At 34.2% G+C, this 19,440-nt stretch overlaps 1 protein-coding gene across 4 annotated transcripts in view; it reads left to right on the forward strand.

Moving 5' to 3' along the window:
- Positions 1-17,903, forward strand: part of LOC138713787 (uncharacterized) — a 246,950-nt gene extending 229,047 nt beyond the window's left edge. For 3 of the 4 annotated variants that reach the window (XM_069846204.1, XM_069846206.1, XM_069846205.1), the window contains 4 exons: positions 3,109-3,189; positions 3,874-3,952; positions 7,378-7,566; positions 10,088-14,400. In XM_069846204.1, coding sequence (XP_069702305.1) covers positions 3,886-3,952; positions 7,378-7,566; positions 10,088-10,293 — 462 coding nt within the window. In that variant the 5' untranslated portion in view covers positions 3,109-3,189; positions 3,874-3,885 and the 3' untranslated portion in view covers positions 10,294-14,400. Of the gene's footprint in view, positions 1-3,108; positions 3,190-3,873; positions 3,953-7,377; positions 7,567-10,087; positions 14,401-17,682 lie in introns of those variants that run through there. The other variant, XR_011335989.1, reaches the window with a different exon arrangement.
- The last annotated feature ends 1,537 nt before the right edge of the window (positions 17,904-19,440 follow it).

Consider the following 19,440-nt stretch of genomic DNA (forward strand, 5'->3'; position numbering starts at 1 on the left):
TAATTTAACACGCTCCTGACAGAAAAAAACATACATATTCAGAGGCGAGTTCCATACAGAAGACAACTGTCTATCAGCCATCAATGTTTCCACTGACACGCGAGGACGCAGAGATTGATATTTAATTATGTATATTTGTAATGTTGTTTATTGGTGTCTTATGCGTTGCCAAGAAAAACACATGTAGTTCAAAATGAAATGCAGATTATGTATATTATGTAGGCCACTATATATCATTAAACTATAACATTTGTTTATTCTGCAATACGTTTACAGCACGTTGCGTGTAAGTTTGTATGAAGTGGACTGTACTTGTCCATGCTCTGTGACGCAGCTCGCTTGACAGTCACTGAGCTACAAATATCTATACTACGTTTCACCATTCTTTATAATACTCCAAATCCCTTTCCCTGATAATGACGAATCTGTACTGAATTCCAGATAAGAAAAATATTGAGGTGAACAAACATTTGATGCGAGGCTCTTGTCTGATTTATGTTCTATCTCGAAGAGTATACACCATTTTAAAATAATTTAATACACAAATACAGTTATTACATGAAATGCTAAAAAAGATTTTGTACCTCTATTCTCTGCAGCTCTAATCAACAATAACAACAATCCAGGTTGCCAGGCGACGATAAAAAACAAAAAATGCGAAAACAAATGTATAAACAATTGAATGCTCTTTCATATTTAAGGGGAGAGGACGGTACTTTTTAAAACTTCTTTCCTATTTGGTGTAAAATATTAATTTTTTGTATGTAGAGAGCTCATGGCTATAGCAACTCAACGAAATAAAAATATTTTGAAAAAAATTATTTGGGAGCCAGATTTGAAAAAAAATATATACCCAATGCAGGATTTTACTAAAATCGATATATCTTAGCCATTTTTGAAGATAAATTCAAACAGTTTGTTACAATTTATTTGTAAAAGCATGTTCTACAAATTGTCTGTAACAGAATTTTGATATTGGTCCCTACATTTGTAAAATAAACAATTAAACTTTAATAACACTTTTTATTTTCTTTCTTGCAAACAGACAGATTTATTTTTAAAATGAAATCAATTAGGAAAATTCTGTTACAGAGAAAAGTTACCTAGTAGTCTAGAGAATGTGCATTCTAAATTTCATGCATATATCTTTAATAGTTCAGAAATTATATCGATTTTTTGTCTGGCAATGTAGTAAAAGAATAAAGTTTCAGAAACAGCAATCAAAGGGGGTGTGATTTAATAATCCAGAGCTCAGGAACTTTAAAAATGGCGTCTCAACATTCAATAAGGACACAGATACCCACAAAATGTTATACAATGTATTCCACAAACATTACAGAGTATTTTAAAGAAAAATTTGGTTATGAAAAAAAAAAAACTGAAGTTCTGGAAACAACAATCAAAGGGCGGTGTGATTTTAAAATCCTGAGCGCAGTTTAAAAATGCCGTCTCAACTTCCGATAAGGGCACAAATACCCACAAAATGTTATACAATGTATTCTACACATATCACAGAGTATTTTAAGGAAAAAAAATTTTTTTTTTAAAATTTACTCCTTTTTCACCAAAAAATACTATTGTCTTCCCTTAAGTATAAAAATACAGGTGTGCCATTTTAAATTTCAAAGTAGTGAGGATGGGGGGTGAAATCTAAAATGCAATTAAGCCTGGTTTCAGACTTCCCCCTCAATATCTAAATTGACGTGTTTTTTTTTTTTTGTTTGTCTAAATTGAATTCAATTTAAATAATTAGTTATTTAGACTGGAAAATTTTGAAATGAAAGCCCTGTATAAATGTAATATAAATATTGAAAATGACGCTACTGAATTTCTGGGTTACTTACAAGCAATGAATGAATCAGAAATTGTCACGGCCTTCTTGCTACAAAATATACAGCGACCAAATAGCCTTTTGATGGCAACAGAATGAATCTAGGAGGCTGTGATCGAAAACGAGAACGGGAAATTTAAAAGTTCGCCAACCTTCACGTTCCCGAGTTCCGGTAAGCTTCTCGTTAATTGTGAATGTTTACGTTTAAAAATATGTAATTTAACAATTTTTCCGTTCTCGTTCTCGTTCCCGATTTATTGTGTACCAGCCTTAACTGTCCATTTTTAACACTCTTGCCTAGCGTTTAAAATCTGCTGTTAGGAATGGCTGTCTAGAATAGTAATTGCGTTATAAGAGCGGTACGTTGAAGTTTTCATGTTCGAGGAAAAGTCTGAAAAAGCGAAACGTAGTTGAGCTTTTTTAATTTCCGAGAATTGAAAGAAAACATACCGCTCGTGTATCGTACATAATGTTATGCGAAAATCGTTTATTACATACCTGAAAGAGGAATTTCTAATTAGTTGCAATGAAATCTCCATCTCGGTTTCTGTTCAATTACGGCAAATTTGCAAAACAAAAATATCTATCTTCAACATTGTTGCTTTAAAATGTTTTCTGTGTTTACTATATTCCAGCAGGCCGTGATATACGTCTGTCTTTTTTTTCTCCCCAGTCTATGGAATCTTGTTGATTTTTTCACGGCTTCCTTAATGTTACTTGCATCACGAATGCAGTAACTTTAGTGTAGTTGTAAAGTTTACTTAATTTTTGCAAATATTTAAAAACAATAATTAACAGTGCAATTTAGGTGAAATTGCAGTAGTAAGTTTCCAATTTATAATTATTACTATATTGAACGTCTCTAAAAATAATATGTTAAAAGCCTAAAGCACTAAAATCAATATGTCACTTAAGCGGTAAGAAGAGGGAAATTGTTATGTGTGTTAGGTTGGGAATACTGAATGTGGAATTTGAGACTTTCCGCGGATTGATTTTGTGCGGAAACCAAGCAAATACGCACGATCTCGCACAAATGATATTTAACACATTTTTCTTTATTAGTTCTGTACTTAATCTCTTCTTTCAAATTTTGACCTCCGGTGACTAGGAAACCTAAATTTGTTTATTTATCCGGTGAAAGTGATTAAGATAACACGCCGCCTTCACACTCGTGTTTTCGTAACGCCCGTCAAAGTAATCTCCTTTTAAGTTGTAAAATGTTTCACAATACGTGCTTATTCTACCTCTCTTTAACAACTTTTTCTTTTTTTTTTCAGGAAGCAGCTTTGTAACGGACCACGCAGGTTTGATTGTGTATCTACCAAGATTACCGTCTTCACCTTCATGTCAGTTTGAATGTAAGTTGTGAGTAAAAATATGAGAATTATATTCATGTTTATATTTATAGTTTTAAGAGAACATTTTACTCTTTCTCTTGCCAATCAAACTTTCATTTTAGCATGCTTTCAAAAACAGAAAGTAGACAGAATATTTATTTATTTATTTATTTATTTATTTATTTATTTATTTATTTATTTATTTATTTATTCATTATTTGTTTATTTATTTCTTGATTTGTTTATTTGTTTATTTATAAAACGCAAAACACAAACCACTACAGCATGCCGATAGCACGTGAAAGCATATAAAAAAAAAACTGAGCATCACAGTGCAATATGGTCAAAGAGGATAGGTAACACGAGTATATACTAACTTTTAAACGATCAAGAAGGCTGTAGAAATGAGTATATATTCGCGTTAGGTAGAATGTCTTTATTCTTGAGTATGTACTAGTGGTTACGAGTATATATTCACAGGAAGTGCTGATACTCAAAAGTATAAACCTTAAGAAAGTACTTAAGCTTTATTCTTACTACCCAATATTTTACTTGGCTTTTTTATTATTTTGCAAGCCTGCTTTTTGTATTTTAGAGCCTGGTTTAGACTGTAGAGATATATTTTAATTGTGTTAAAATCATAGGTGTGGTTATCAGTTGTAAAATAATGTTTCATAATGACGATTGTGTCTAAAATGCTTACAGGTAGACCTGGCAATGGAAGTGGTTCCGATATTCAACTTGCTTCTTTTCACTGGAGTAATACTCACCTTCAGCTACAATTGTGAGTAAAACATTTGTTTTAATTTAGGGCGATCATAATTATTTTGAATTCCCATAGAATCATAACAACTATAAATCGCATATGTTACAGTCTTACTAATAAATCGTGTATAAGTTTTACACGAGACTTAAGCAGGAAACTTTTCTAATAATCCATGCATAAGTAATGGATGTATATGCAGCGTGTAACTATACATGGGAATTGTTTCGCAGTAGTTATACCACTAAACCTCCAGTTTAAATGTTGCATCACGGCCGACTTGATGCTCGCGAAGGGACATCAAGTCGGCCGTGGTTGCATATACAGTATATAGGAAGAAAATGGCCGCCTTTTAACAGCTGTTCGTATCGATTGTCATTTTACGATAATGGTTGCCTTGTAACCACAGAAGAACAAAACAAAGAGCACAGAATAATTAGAATAATATTGCTGTAGCTGTACTCTTTGATAAAAAAAAATATAGCGTGGTAATCGATCAGGCCCAGTTGTACTATCGATACTGCGGCATACTAGCACACACTATCGGGTGCAATAGAGGCTCTCATTAGTATTCTATTACTTTTCATAATAAAATAATGACGAAACTATGACGTAGCTGTGTAACAGTTGTATCACAGTCTAGTATATACAGTCACGAAGCTCAATCACAGTCTAGTATATACAGTCACGAAGCTCAATACGTAGGAAATATGCATCCATAGATAGTTGCTAACCATTAGGATCGCTACTATCGCCTCATCACAGACAATGCAAAATAGTACCTGCACAGTCTATTGTTCCTAGCACTCTCATCAACTCAAGTTTCGTGACTGTATATACTAGACTGTGGTTGTATTGTTATACATGACTATGTAGTGATTATTAATAAGGAATTTACACGCGACTTATAAATGAGCTATTCGCTGTGTAAGTATAAGACAGCTAAACGTCTGTATAAGATTTTTTGCTAGTAAGACTGTTTAGAGTGTTTATTGTGTAATTTACTTTCACAAGTAGTAAAACAAAAAGTAAACAATATGAATATTAGGGCATTCGATAAGTGATGGCAACAATGCTGTAAATCAGCGCTCCTAATGGTGATCATTAGAATCTTGTAGTGCGTAATAGAGCAGAGATTTTTTAATAAATCTGCAATATTAAAAGTCTCGAAATAACCATATTTTGTAAATACAATGGCTGTTTCTAATTTATAGTAAGTAATACAGCCCTAAAATGTCCAGTCTTCATAAAAAATCCAAGTTGCAAGAGGAAAACATGCAACTCGGTGCTTTAGGGCATTACAAGAAGTTTATGGGAGAGAAGTTCTATCACACTGAACTATTGCAAGTTGGGTGGAAGTGAGGCATTCGCTTTCAATCAAGAGTCTATATGCAAAGAGCTCTAGATCGATCAGTGAGAGAGATATCCAAACAAGATACTGCATGTTAGAGTCCGCCGTCTTCCAAGGATTTGGTAACGTATTGTTGACATGGCAGGAGACTATATTTCAAGTATGTCGCACCCTCTGTAAAATGCTGTCGTATGTCGAAAATCGCTTATTACTTTTGTAAATTTTTTCCAACACTATTTTACTAGTTGAGGCATAGATGCATTATATGGGCTGATCTCCTTATTGGTTGAATAGTATGAATGCTGCTATCGATATGTATTGCTGTTATAATCGACATAAAATATGTTGCCAACTTTTAATTAACAGTCAGTTTTATATTGTTGACTTGTAGCCTACTTCAAAATGGAAATAACAGCAGTAATAGTAAAATATATTTTCCCTGGACCAAAAATATAACACAAACTGACTAAAATCACATCAGTAGTAACAAACTGTTTAAATTTTTTATTTAATTTTTTAATTTGGTAGCATTTAATGCTTATCGAATAATGCCGAAAACGCTAATCGAATCATTACTTCAGCTGACCTTTTTTGCGTATAGGACAATAAGTGATAGGTAGCCCCGTGAATAGGGATTATAAAGAATGGACACTTCGCGTCGGTACCTTTGATGTAGCCGGACTGATTTCAGTGACCTTCAAGCCAGCTAGAGCGTGAGATTCTGCTTTCTCCCTAGAGTTGGCGCTGACATCACACCACCTAGCAATCGAACAGCGGAAATATAACACATATAATTAATACATCTAGGTACATTATGTACTCAAATAAAATAAATTGGATCCATAAAATAATAAATCCGGCATTAACTGTAATGTCTAGACTTTAGAGTTCCTTTATAATGAGGGTTGAGACGTTGTCCCCAACAAAAATTAAAATATGTAATGATTTGATACCACTGAAAATGGAAAAAGAAAACTCTTATGAGAAGTAAAACCATATACCTATATTATATTATATTATATTATATTATATTATATGCAAATATTAAACGAAATTGATACATAATTTTATAATGTATTATATTCTATAATATAATTTATTATATCTGAAATATAAAAAATTATTATTACAATTAGTTCGTCACTGAGAAATAAGGAAAAGCTGTTAACTTGAATTTATTTGAAGCAAAGCGTTACTGGATTATGCAATAAGGTAGGCGATGTTTGAATCCTATGTCTCAACTCTATTCTCAATTATTATCTTAGCCCATGCTCGATTACACTAACCTCTAGCGCTTGAAAGTAGAACTAAACTCTGGCGCACAGAGAAACAAAACACAGGAAAATTCGCTCAGTATCCATTCTTTATAATCCCTATTCGCTGGGTGGCCCCTATAATGCATCTGTTCCCTAATTGGAGATATTAAGTTTCAATAATAAAATAGTAAATTATCAGAGGCTTTGGTACCTATTTATTAAAATATGTTTACAGCAGTATTTTACTAGGAAATACCATATCTTTACTTGTCACGATTTTCGAGTTACGAAACTATTTTACTGGGAGTTCGATGTAATGCCAAAGTAATCTACATAAATTTGGTGTGAAACAGTAACTATGTTGCCATTACTTTTCTAATGCCCTAGTACTTAATTGGAAGTAAATAATTTACAGATATTATTTTTCTGCTCTTGTTTTGCTAAGCACAAGTACGCCATTTCGTAGCAGTTTGTAAAATCGTTCGGATAAGCTGTACTAAAAGTGAAAGGGAACAGTTCTAAAGAGTAATAATTTTTATTCCATCAAAATATAATAGAAATTAGTATTTTACCATGGACCAAATTTATGGTAAAACAGCTTAAGTACACATTATCGTGGCTCATTAGGTGTTCCCTTTCGTTTTCTAGGTTATCCGTGTGTTGCGAAATGGCGTTCCTACGCTTATCATTTTGAGGGGAAACTAAAGTAAAGGGACCCGTGTTACAAATTTATGGCACATACAGACGTACGGCTCCTGAATAAGAGGATTTCAGACAAAATTAACATTATCCGTTTCTAGCTCACGAAGTTACATTCTAATACTTGTTGATGATTTCAGTGGCGGAGGCTGTGGAGTGCTACATCTGCAGCTGGAACCCAGCGGACTACAAGAACGGCAACGAAGGAGAGAATGGCAACAATCACGAATACATTGACGTCTGTTCTTCAGGCCATTTCGACCCAGAACGAGTTCGAACCCACGACTGCAGCAGAGGATGTGAGATAGTCAGCATGAAGGATCCTAACGGCAAGTATAAGTTACAACTCCAGCCAGTCTGATACCCTTCTGATTTACCATTTACCTGAAGGCTAAGTTAGAGCCAATCTTCGAAACGCCGTGGTTGAGAGTCCTAGTCTTGTGGTAGTATGTCTTAACTTCACTGTCCGTCATTCCTCTTAGAGAACTTGTATAATTATTTTGATCGAGACTGCAAAAGAGTGTAACTTTTTGGCACATATAAGGAGAAAAATTATTATTAGGCTATACTTAGCCTGTTATTTGATTTCCTATGCCATGTTTTTATCAACGAACTGTTTCTGTTCTGTCCAGCTTCTTTCTCGCCTTCCTATTGGTAACCCTAGGCTGATGTTAACTTCAGTTAAATAGTACCCTAGATCATATATGTAACAGATAACTCATCGCTATGTTAAAATCGGCAGCACTTTGAAGAGAACAACCGCCAGGATCGCCACCCGTCCGTCGTAAACGAACACGAGGTGGCAGTACAGTCGCTAATGCAATTCAAATGGGAATTATGACGTTATTCCTTATGTAACAACTAGATGGCAGCGTAGTAAACCTGACAAAAGTTGTTAAACTCAAAGCCTATAATGCCGACCTATCTGGGTATATATGATCTAGGATAGTACTGTCATTATGTAATTCTTGTTTTCGTCGTAAGTCGTAAAAGTATCTTGATGATCTTCCTGTTCAATATATCCAAGTTAAAGTAATAGACTACCGAAGTATCACTTCCTTGGAAGATTAACTTCGTGTAAACATAATTATTGCGTCAGACTAATAAATGATAAAAGATTATGATGGGTATTTCCCTGAAACAGACCGGTGAATGAACTACTTAGCTCTCAGTGTTGCCAACTGTAGTGTACGGAAAGTCGCCAAACAGTAGTTCAAAAGTCGCTAGATTCTTTATTATCAATAGAGAAATATTTATTCCTGTCGCTATAGGGTGCTGAAAAAGTTACTGAATTCTTATTTGAGCAACAGAAAAGTTAAAAGAATTTGTCACCGAAAAATCAAAAGTCGCCAGTTTTAGCGTCAAAATCGCTACATTGGCAACACTTTTAACACTAATTTCGCTAGACTAATAATGGTCATGTTTACGACAGTCTTACCAGATGGTGAAAACAAAATTTCCCCATATCCTATTCAGAATTTTTACCTCAAAATTAGGTTTTATAATTAAAAAAATTCCCCAAACTGCCTTCACAAAAACAATTAATATTTTCACATTCTCATATGCTAGATATACTGTGTTGCAACAGTACACGCATTTATTTGCTTGCGTAATCTTATTTTAGGTATACTTTGTAAATATTGTTTTTATAACAGTTTCACTAAATTTTAATTATTGTTTCTTTATTTAAGCTTACTTATTTTTTGTTATTTTAAATATGATACTCATAAACGTGATACATTTATTATCTGACTATATTATTATTACTTATGCACTTATATTAATTATTGTAGATCTGGTTGAGTGTAAGAGAAGGCCTTAAGGCCTTAACTCTGCCAGGTAAAATAAAATAAATTATTACTATTATTATTATTATTATTATTATTATTATTATTATTATTGTTGTTACATTAAATATTAACAACAATTAAATGCAGGGAAAAACATTCAGTACATTCTTAAGATTAAAATCTAAAATTACTAGATTACTAGATTGACTGTGTTTTAATACAAATTGCATTACTAACGTGTCAGATTCGCAATATGACAGGAAAGCATTTTATATTTTATGCTCGACTATGCCGAAATGTAGTAATTATACACCTGGTAGCAGCCCTTTAATGGACCTCATTAAAGTACACCTATTCGTTAAAGTTCAGGTGTTCCACCAATCAGAAAACATCATTGTAGCAATATGAAAGCGCAAGTATCGATTATTCTCGGATATGCAATCGAAAAAAACAACTAGCGCGAGACATTTGTTTCTCGGAAAAAATCAATACTTTCGCGTCTGCGCACATCTCACAATTTACGAGGTATTGCACAAGGTCAGTTCCGCTCCTCAGTCAGATAAGAATAACATGAATACTTATGAATAATTTCAAGTTAGAAATATGGTCGAGCATAAAAAGTCGTATGAAACTTGACTATAATGGTAATTAAGACGCTCGTATGAAAATTATGAAACTCGCTTGCATAATGTACTATTATAACAGACATAAAGAGCAAAAAAATAGAATTACAAGTAAAATAAATAAAATAAAATGGAATATAAGTATTAGTGGAATTTCGAGTACTTTTCAATTATCAATTAAATCACAAAATTTCCCCAAATTTTTCTCCCAAAAACCACTTCAAAAAATGTTTCCTCAAACTTTTCTCCTACTCGTTAACATCCCTCACTTTTGAAAAGGAAACCTAGTCTGGCAACACTGTGTTACTGTTGGATCAAACAGAAATAAATTTAAGTTGTAGGCCTATAATTGTTAATTCGTAGGCCTACTTACATGTATTGTCTGAAGAAATATTTTATGCTATTAACTGATACCGTGTGTTCTTTCTATGTTGCAGGGGATCTAGAAATGTACTATAGAAACTGTGTCACCAATAAAAAGATTACGTATTCGTATGTTAAGAATAATTTTAAAACAAATGAAGAAGATGTCTACACATGTGACTTTGACTTGTGTAATGCGGCAACAATAGCAAGACATTCACATCTGTTGGTGTTACTGGTGTCGTTGTTGGTACCTCCAGTCCGTTGGCTGTTCATGTAACGTACCCTTCGACATCCACTGTGAGACTGTGGGCATTGTGTGTGTTTGCTCTGAAACGCAACAAAGAGTAGGCTAACTAGTACTGATGTCGTCACGTTCCCTTATCTGTTTCTACTTTGTGATATTCATCAACGGCATTCTGAACGTGGTCATCGTTTGTGTGGCTGCATGAATCACATTTTTTCGTGCAACGCTACAAATAAGCAGGAGGACAGACTTTCAGAAAAGGAAGCTACATGGAAGAAATGTAAATGGTATTAGCAAAGTAAGCACTAAGTATAAATATTTCTGAATAGTTTAAAATAATTTATTTTTACACATCAATGTATTTACAAAATGTTGCTACAAAGACAAATGAAAATGCTATTTTTCTTTCTATTACATTGATACCTTATTCATGATGATTATTCTGTTAATCAGTTACCAGTAAATAGGAATGAATATAATGAATCACAGCACTTAACAAAAATAAGGACGTATTTTTTTATTTTTTATTCTAGTAGGTTATTTTCCTATTTGGGGCTAAGAGGGATGAAGTTACAGGAGAATGGAGAAAGTTACACAACACAGAACTGCACGCATTGTATTCTTCACCTGACATAATTAGGAACATTAAATCCAGACGTTTGAGATGGGCAGGCATGTAGCACGTATGGGCGAATCCAGAAATGCATATAGTGTTAGTTGGGAGGTCCTAAGGAAAAAACCTTTGGGGAGGCCGAGATGTAGATGGGAGGATAATATTAAAATGGATTTGAGGAAGGTGGGATATGATGATAGAGACTGGATTAATCTTGCTCAGGATAGGGACCAATGGCGGGCTTATGTGAGGGCGGCAATGAACCTCCGGGTTCCTTAAAAGCCAGTAAGTAAGTAAGGTTATTTTACCACGCTTTATCAATAGCTTAGGTTATTTAGCGTCTGAATGATATGAAGGAGATAATGCCGGTGAAAAGAGTCTGGGGTCCATCACTGAAAGTTACTCAGCATTTGCTCATATTGGGTTGAGGGAAAACCCCGGAAAAACCTCAACCAGGTAACTTGTCCCGACTGGAAATCGAACCCGGGCCACCTGGTTTCGCGGCCGAACTCACTAACCGGTACTCTACAGGTGTGGACAATAAGGACGTATTATATTACAGATATTGTTTTCAGTTTTTTTTTTTTACCTTGGGGATTAACTGAAGTGAATTTTTATGGCAGGCAGAGTAACTATCTCATGCCCCCATGTTTTAAATTGCTTCCAGTGCACTTCATTAGAACCAGGTACCCAGCTTCGAAGCCGTTAGCCCTGTGAACTTACAGTAAAATTATTTTCCCCTATTATCATAATACAGGTTTGTTATCTAAGAAATTAGCAAGTTCTTTGTGATAGTAGAAGAGAAAGAGTGGGGGAAGGGAAGTGGTCCGTGGCCCGTTTCTTTTAGGGCTCATCCCGACATTTGTCTTATTACTCAAGGGAAACCACGGAAAAACCTTGAGCAGGATAAGGTGTCGTGCTGACGACAAGCCAATTGGCTACAATGGGGTCATGACTATGTTGTGGTGGGAGGTTGTCATTTAATCATCATTTGAAGTACTCAAACATTAAAATACATATTAATTAGTTACAAAGAATACAAGGCATCTATGCAGCCAATAACGTGATGACCCTGGAACAGAGAAATAACATTATTAGTGCATTAATTGACATGTATGTCTGAGGAGTCAAATGGTTGTTTAGAGTGCAAGTTGGTATTCGTCTTGTACATTGTCGTTCCAAGCTAGAGGGTGGAGTACACTCTTAGGTCTTTTATGTTTATCTAATGCAGGATTGTAATTTCCTAGTGAAGAAATTAGTGGGTTTGTGCTTAACTTCCTAAATACCTATATACAAAAACTTACCTTGATGAAGAGTGTCAATTTAAATGATACAGAGAGATTTTTTTCCTACCCGCGGGGAATTCACTCTTCTGGCTAGCGGACGAGAACGCTGTGATCCCCGCCACACGGAAGCGGTAATAGCTGGGCAGGTGCGCAAACGGTAGAAGCACGTGTTAATCTTATTAATAAGAACACTCTGTTACAGTCATTTGCATAAGTTCACTCTGTTGTCAGGATCGTTCCTACTTGGTTGCTTATATGCTAGAGTTTAATTAACTTTGATGAGACTCTTGCTAATGATTTAGATACACCAATCTCCTGCGCTAAAGTATGTCTGGAAGATTCTCACTGCAAATTTTAGAGTCTACCGTTAATGTTTCCTCAAGTTTCTTGAGTGGAAACTCTGCAGCGTTGCTGAGGTTTCTTATTAATTAAAAAACCAGTCTCTCTTAAGTTCTTGACTATTCCATTCCCCACACTCGATGGACTTAAAAGCGCAGAAACTGGAAATTCTTCCTGGAAACTTCTTCCTGTTGCTATAGACTCCCTTTTCACACAATTATCTTTTATAATACAACGAGTGGGTTTAGTTTTCCGGTAATTTAATTGACTAACATACGGTAACAAAAACACTCACAAAATTGCAACCTCATTCAAGAAATTAAATTACAACATCGCATACAGAACAAATAACACTCTACAAAAACATCTCAACACACAAACAAACAAATACAACCACATAGGCGTATACAAACTCAAATGTAACACCTGCAACAACTTCTACATAGAACAGACAGACAGATCGTTTCAAACACGTTACAAAGAACACATCACAGCCATAACAAAATTACAAAACACCCCCACATATGCAGAGCACATCACAAATGCTAACCACACCCACAGAGACATCAACACAGACATGGAAATACTGCACATCCAACTAAAAAGCCAGAAACTAAACACACTAGAACAATATGAAATATACAGACACACGAAAACACACCCCAACGAAATTCTCAACACACAACTCAACTTCAAAACACACACACTCTTTGACTCTATACTATACCACAGGAACACACCCTCACAGGAAACAGAACAAGTGGCGCCAAGACCAACAACGACCAGTTCTGAAGATGACCCATAAATAGGTCGAAACATGTAAACGAGGTACGTTGAAATTTAACACAGGAAAGTCTTACCATACATATTCCGAAGTGATACAGTGTTAAAAGTTGTGTAATCAAGATGTATAATTTAATTGAGCTTAACGAATGTTTGTCATGATAATTATTTCGAGACCGGAGATCGAGAATTATTATCTAGTGACAACAAACATGAGCATAAAATGCGAAATTGAATTACTTGAGGATAATTATTATTATCACGAATTGTATTCGGCAAGATAATTTAAATACGAACAACTGTAATTCTGAACAACTAAACATTCGAGGTTGTAATAATAAGATACAGAAAAATAGTCGAATCGAAGCAGAGATGATAGGAATACATACATACATACATACATACATACATACATACATACATACATACATACATACATACATACATACATACATACATGCATAAGTGTTCTGCTCATGGGCAGGTGTTTCACTGCAAACCCAGCATTCTCCAATTTTTCCTATTTTCTGCCTTCCTCTTAGTCTCCGCATAATGTATCTAATTTTGAAGATTGGTTAATTAACCCGGGAATCGATGTTGGGACCTCCAGGTCTGGAAGCCAGCATAGTGATCACCAGACCATAGTAATGATCTATATTTCTGCAGTTCTCGGGAAAAGTGACACAAGTCAGTTTCCACAAACCTTTTTTGATAATCTGTTGACAACATACGGAACATCTGCTCGCTCGGAAAAAAATACATAAGTATTCCTCCCATTACAATAATTCATACAGAAGAAAATCAAATCGACATAAACCAGTATAAGTTGTCAATAAATTATCAAAAAAGGTTTGTGGAAACTGACTTGTGTCACTTTTCCCGAGCACTGCAGATTAAATAGTAAATAATTTACAATTAAAAAATACGTAATTGTCCTTATTCTTTTAAGTGCTGTAAATCTTTGCTTTTCATGTGTAGAAAAAAATAAGATTTGATGTGAATTTGTCTTAATAATTGTTTGTTTGTTTTCTTCAAATTCAGCTGAAGTGTAAAATGATGATTTTGTGTACCTAGTTAATGAAGCAGATACAGAATATAACACTGCCGATTTATACGTAATTATTTATTTGTTGTCATATTAGATTATTGTTGTTCATGTCTAGAAATTAATTACTTCAATCAAACCCTAACGAACTCCCTCGTATGATAATGTATTGTTATAATACGTATATTTTGGACTTTATTAAAAGCTACTGTCTGCATACTTGAATTCGTTTTAAATATACGTAATATGAAGATGTTAATTAAGAATGAATCCTGATGTTTAGTGTTACAAGCGGTACGCGATTATTCATTCTACTCACAATAAACCATTGCTACAAGGACATGACGATTCGAGTCATATTGGTCATTGAATAGATGTAATGAATGACATTAATTTGGCCTATAATCAAATAACCAGAGACCGGAACTTTAGCAGAATGCCTTTTTAAATGTGTCAAATCTACCCTTATTTTGAAATTAAATCTGTACGAATTATACCTTTGTGATTGAAACGTCACAGTTTTATGTTGTCATTTTCTGCCTTTTTTTTTAATATAAATGCCTAATTTACAAAATATTTTTTTTTGCCTTTATTTGATTATTTATCTATTATTTATTAATTTATTATTAAAAATTTCCTACAGGTATATTTTAATTAGTTTCTATAACCGCTACAATGAAAGTGACTTCACCGAATGTAGGCTATATTATTGTTTTTCAATCAGTTCATATTCTCTTTGCAACAATGAGTGCAGCCGTGCAAAAATGTATAATAGTAAGCGTTTTATACTCGCGACGCTGTTATTCCCGGCGTGATTCCTCCTCTTTGCTTACGTCTTAGGAAGTGAAGGCTCTATAAAGTCTACATAGGTAGTATCGTTCGCCATTTTTGTTCTTTCGTTGCCGAGCTACCAGACGAGAAATCTATTTGCCACACCGTTAAACATTATCATGTTGCAGTTCCTATGATAATAAATCAAACGCACTGTAATTCAGTAAATAATTGAGCGGCAAATAACGTCCTCGTGTTCTTTCTGTGATCGCCAACGAAAGAGTCAAAATGGCGGGCTATTATATTAAGTATTTATCGAGTCTTAGGAAATGCATAACGTCTTCATCAGCGAATCACAAGACTCACACGTTTATATGTAGCCGACCTGCAACGTGATTGGCTGCCGGAAATTAGAGCGACGGAACTATAATTGTGTTTATGCTCGACCATGCCGAAATGTAGTAATTATACACCTCATAGCAGTCCTTTAATGGATGTCATTAAAGTACACCTACTCATTAAAGTACAGGTTTTCAGCCAATGACAACTCAGCTTACAGGTGTTCAGCCAATGACAAGTCAGCTTTGTACCGTTATAAAACCGCAAGTATCGATTATTCTCGGATATGCAATCGAAAGAGAATTAGCGAAAAGTCACGGAGGCTGGAAATCCAATACTGTTGCAGAAGGTTATGTTCTGTTACTATAATAATTAGCGTTAATTGCAAATAATATTCAAATAAATTCAGTTTGTCATCTCGTTTTTCAATGTCGAATTCAATAATCAAGTTTAACGGGATTACATCAAGGTCAATGACATTATTGTTCCTCGGAAAAAATCAATACTTTCGCGTCTGCGCACATCTCACAATTCACGACCTAGAACAAGGTCACTTCCGATCTTGTCAGATACAAATAAAATGTATACATCTGAATACCGGTAATTTCAAGTTAGAAATATGGTCGAGCATAAAAAGTCGTATGAAACTCGCCTATAATGGTAATTAAGAAGCTCGTATGAAAATTATGAAACTCGCTTGCGCTCGTTTCATAAACATCCATACTCGCTTCTTAATTACTATCATTATAGGCTCGTTGCATAATGTACTATTATTTGACAAAGCAACAATGAGTGCAGTCTAACGTTATTTTTAACGGTTGTTTTTCTTTCATTTTTCATTGCGACGTTGCTGTAGCTAGCTAAATAGTTCATATCGCAATATATCAGTACAACCAAACACAAAAATGCGCTCTCCAAGGCTACTGGGAAGAAGATTTCTTTGCTTCCAACAGTAATTGTAACATCGAGTCGAAAATCTCAATTTGCATTCGACTTATGTAAAGCTTTTCTTGCTGCCGAAATCCCTTTGTGGAAAGTGCAAGGTTGTGGGTCTAGTGCAAGGTTTTTCTGATTGCCTTTTATTGCGTATTTTAGCTATTTATAATGCCTTTTTGCCTGCCTATTTTAATAATTCATAATGCCTAAACTTCCGGTCTCTGCAAATAACCATGTTTTATTTAAAATTTATGTTGTTAGAATATTTCCTGCATTTGTATACATATTTCTAATTGTTTATTTACTGTACTTTTTTTTGTGTATCACAGAGTATGTGTGATGTAAATGTTCAAAATGACTTCAGAGCAGAAAAAATCTGAGTTTTCATACTTCTGTGTATTAAAAACATCAAGATGTCTGAAAATCCACTTTCCCTCCTAATTAGATTCACAGATTTCTGTAAAAAAAAATATGTACGCCCTTTTGTCTCTTGTTATTTCTAGGCATGAGTGGTACACCAATAATCAGTGGCGGATTAATAACTGGCCAAACTATGCTGCGCAACGTGGCCATAGGTTAAGTTCCGAAATAGGGGGAAATTTTCCCAGTTGAAGTTATCAACATTGTAACAAACCATGCTCTGTTTACTACTTGATTTCTGCGACGCAAATTTCAACTATTGGACTGCGTGAATCAAAACACGACTTAAACTTGTCATTTCAATATATTTTATAGTAGCATAAATTTCAGTAATCAAGCAATGGAGCGAAATAAATACTCGAAAACTTAACTTACTTTTATTTTTCTTCTTATCGTTTTAAATTAATTATTGTTGTTAATTTACTATTAATTTACTCCCGATACTTTTATTTGAGAGTAATTTTTTTAATCTTTCGCTCAGTGTTTGAAAAGTTACGAAGTTATGTTGAAGAACATTCATAATAATTTTAATGAAGGATGCATAAAACCTAATATTGACGATGAACCATTTGTTTTATCACCTTCTTTCAATATATCATTTTTTATGTAATAATGTTTGCTACAATAGCAAAATGTAGTCTTCTGAAACAACAGTCACAATTTTAAACAAGCAATTTCTATTTAAAATCGCCTCACAGAAAATAACAAATAAAACAATGTGATTTTCGAGTTTGGGAAATTGCTACTGTGGGTACTGATGTCTTATCCTATTCAATACATTTTATTCAAAATGTAATGTACATGTTATATTTTTATATGGGCGATAATGTCTGTCAGTAGTGAATGAAATGTTATTATGTCGTATCTTAATAATTCAATTTTTTTTATAGAATTTACGCTCCTGCTGTACATACATACAGAGCCTCTAGTCAGACGAGGACTTACAGAAAACAAATATTCAACAGGATTTGCATCCAGTCACGTGTCAACGGCCATACTTCTTCTAAAATTAGTATTGTACTATTTTCCCATTGCAAAACTGTAAATAGATGCAGAGAAATTTATTTTAGAATGTAATAAAATATTTTGTCTCCCAACTTCATGAATGTATTTTGTCATTATATATATATATATATATATATATATATATATATATATATATATATATATATGAATATAAAACCATTTATAGACAATTTGTTATATTGTAACACGCATCTAGGCCAAATCAAAATCCTTGTTCTCTTCGTCATCTTTTTATAACGTAGAATTAACCGATGAAGTTACGATGGTGAGTAAAATGATAATTTTATATAAATGTATTGATCGTAGATGGTATACAAAATGCATCGTTTTTCTACATAATCCCCATTGCGCTCAATAAACTTCATCAGTCACTTACAGAGTGCATGGTTTCCTCTAGAAACAATTATTTATGTCGAATACAAGGAGAAAAACGGGATTTCAAGGACAACAAGGGGAATACACGGAAACAAGTGGATACAAGGAGAATACAGGTAAGACAAGAAGAATGCAAGAAGAACAAAATCTTCTCCTTAATCCCCTCGTTCTCTTTGTCGTCCCCTTGTTCTCCTTGTCTTCCCCTTGTTCTTGTATTCTCCCTTTTCGTATATTCTCCTCTTCGTATTTCCCTTCTTCACGTCTTCCCCTTGTTCTCCTAGTTTCGCATTGCTCTACTTGCCTTTCCCTTGTTTCCTATGTAATCACCTTATCCTCCTTGTATTTCCCTTGTTCCAGTGGCGGCTCGTGAACTTGTGGATTAGGGGAGCTGCAGTAGATTTTGGTACATACAAATTTCACTTCTTGATATCATTACTAATAAGTATAGGACAAAAATAAATGCACTACATATCGAAAAACCAAAACTGCCTGACTTAAGGCTCATTCACAATGAAAATTAAACATAACGTAAACATTAACATAATATGCCACAAACTTAAGTAGCCACAATGAAAATTAAACATAACGTAAACATAACACGTGTGTGGAAACAAACATACCGAATCAACAAAACTACAGACTCTATTACATAAAAATGGAGAATTGCACAATGACTGACGATGTAGCTATTCAATTTATGTTTCTAATAACTACAATGGCATCAGTATATGGCTTTCAATACTTGAGATCAAAGCAACGGAGATGTAAAATAATCAACTTTTCGTCATATGATTCCATGTTGCGCGCCTAGCTATCATCACGGCCAATAGATCGAAATATTGCCTGTAGGCAAAGCCCCTGAGATGTTAAACAAAAAGTGAAAACACGCTTTCCGCTTGTGTACTGTTTCCAAATCGCATAAACATAAGCATGAAAGTTTGGAGTTTGCAAACTTTCATGTTAACGTCTTATGATTAAGATTAAGTTTATGCTTATGTAATTCATTGTGAATGCTTTCATTAAATAACATGGACACAAGGTTTTATGCTTAAGTTATGTTTATGTTTAATTTTCATTGTGAATGGGCCTTTAGTTGGGAGATCTCTGTGGCATCATTTGCCATAATGGCTAATACCATCGATTTCAGTCTGAATTTCATATCGGCAGACACTCAACATGCAATTTACCAGTTCATTCTGAATTGTTTTACAACTACCTTTCAACAGTTCCATGTTCCAAATGATTTT

Source organism: Periplaneta americana, chromosome 14, assembly GCF_040183065.1.
Source record: "Periplaneta americana isolate PAMFEO1 chromosome 14, P.americana_PAMFEO1_priV1, whole genome shotgun sequence".
Taxonomy (NCBI): Eukaryota; Metazoa; Arthropoda; class Insecta; order Blattodea; family Blattidae; genus Periplaneta; species Periplaneta americana.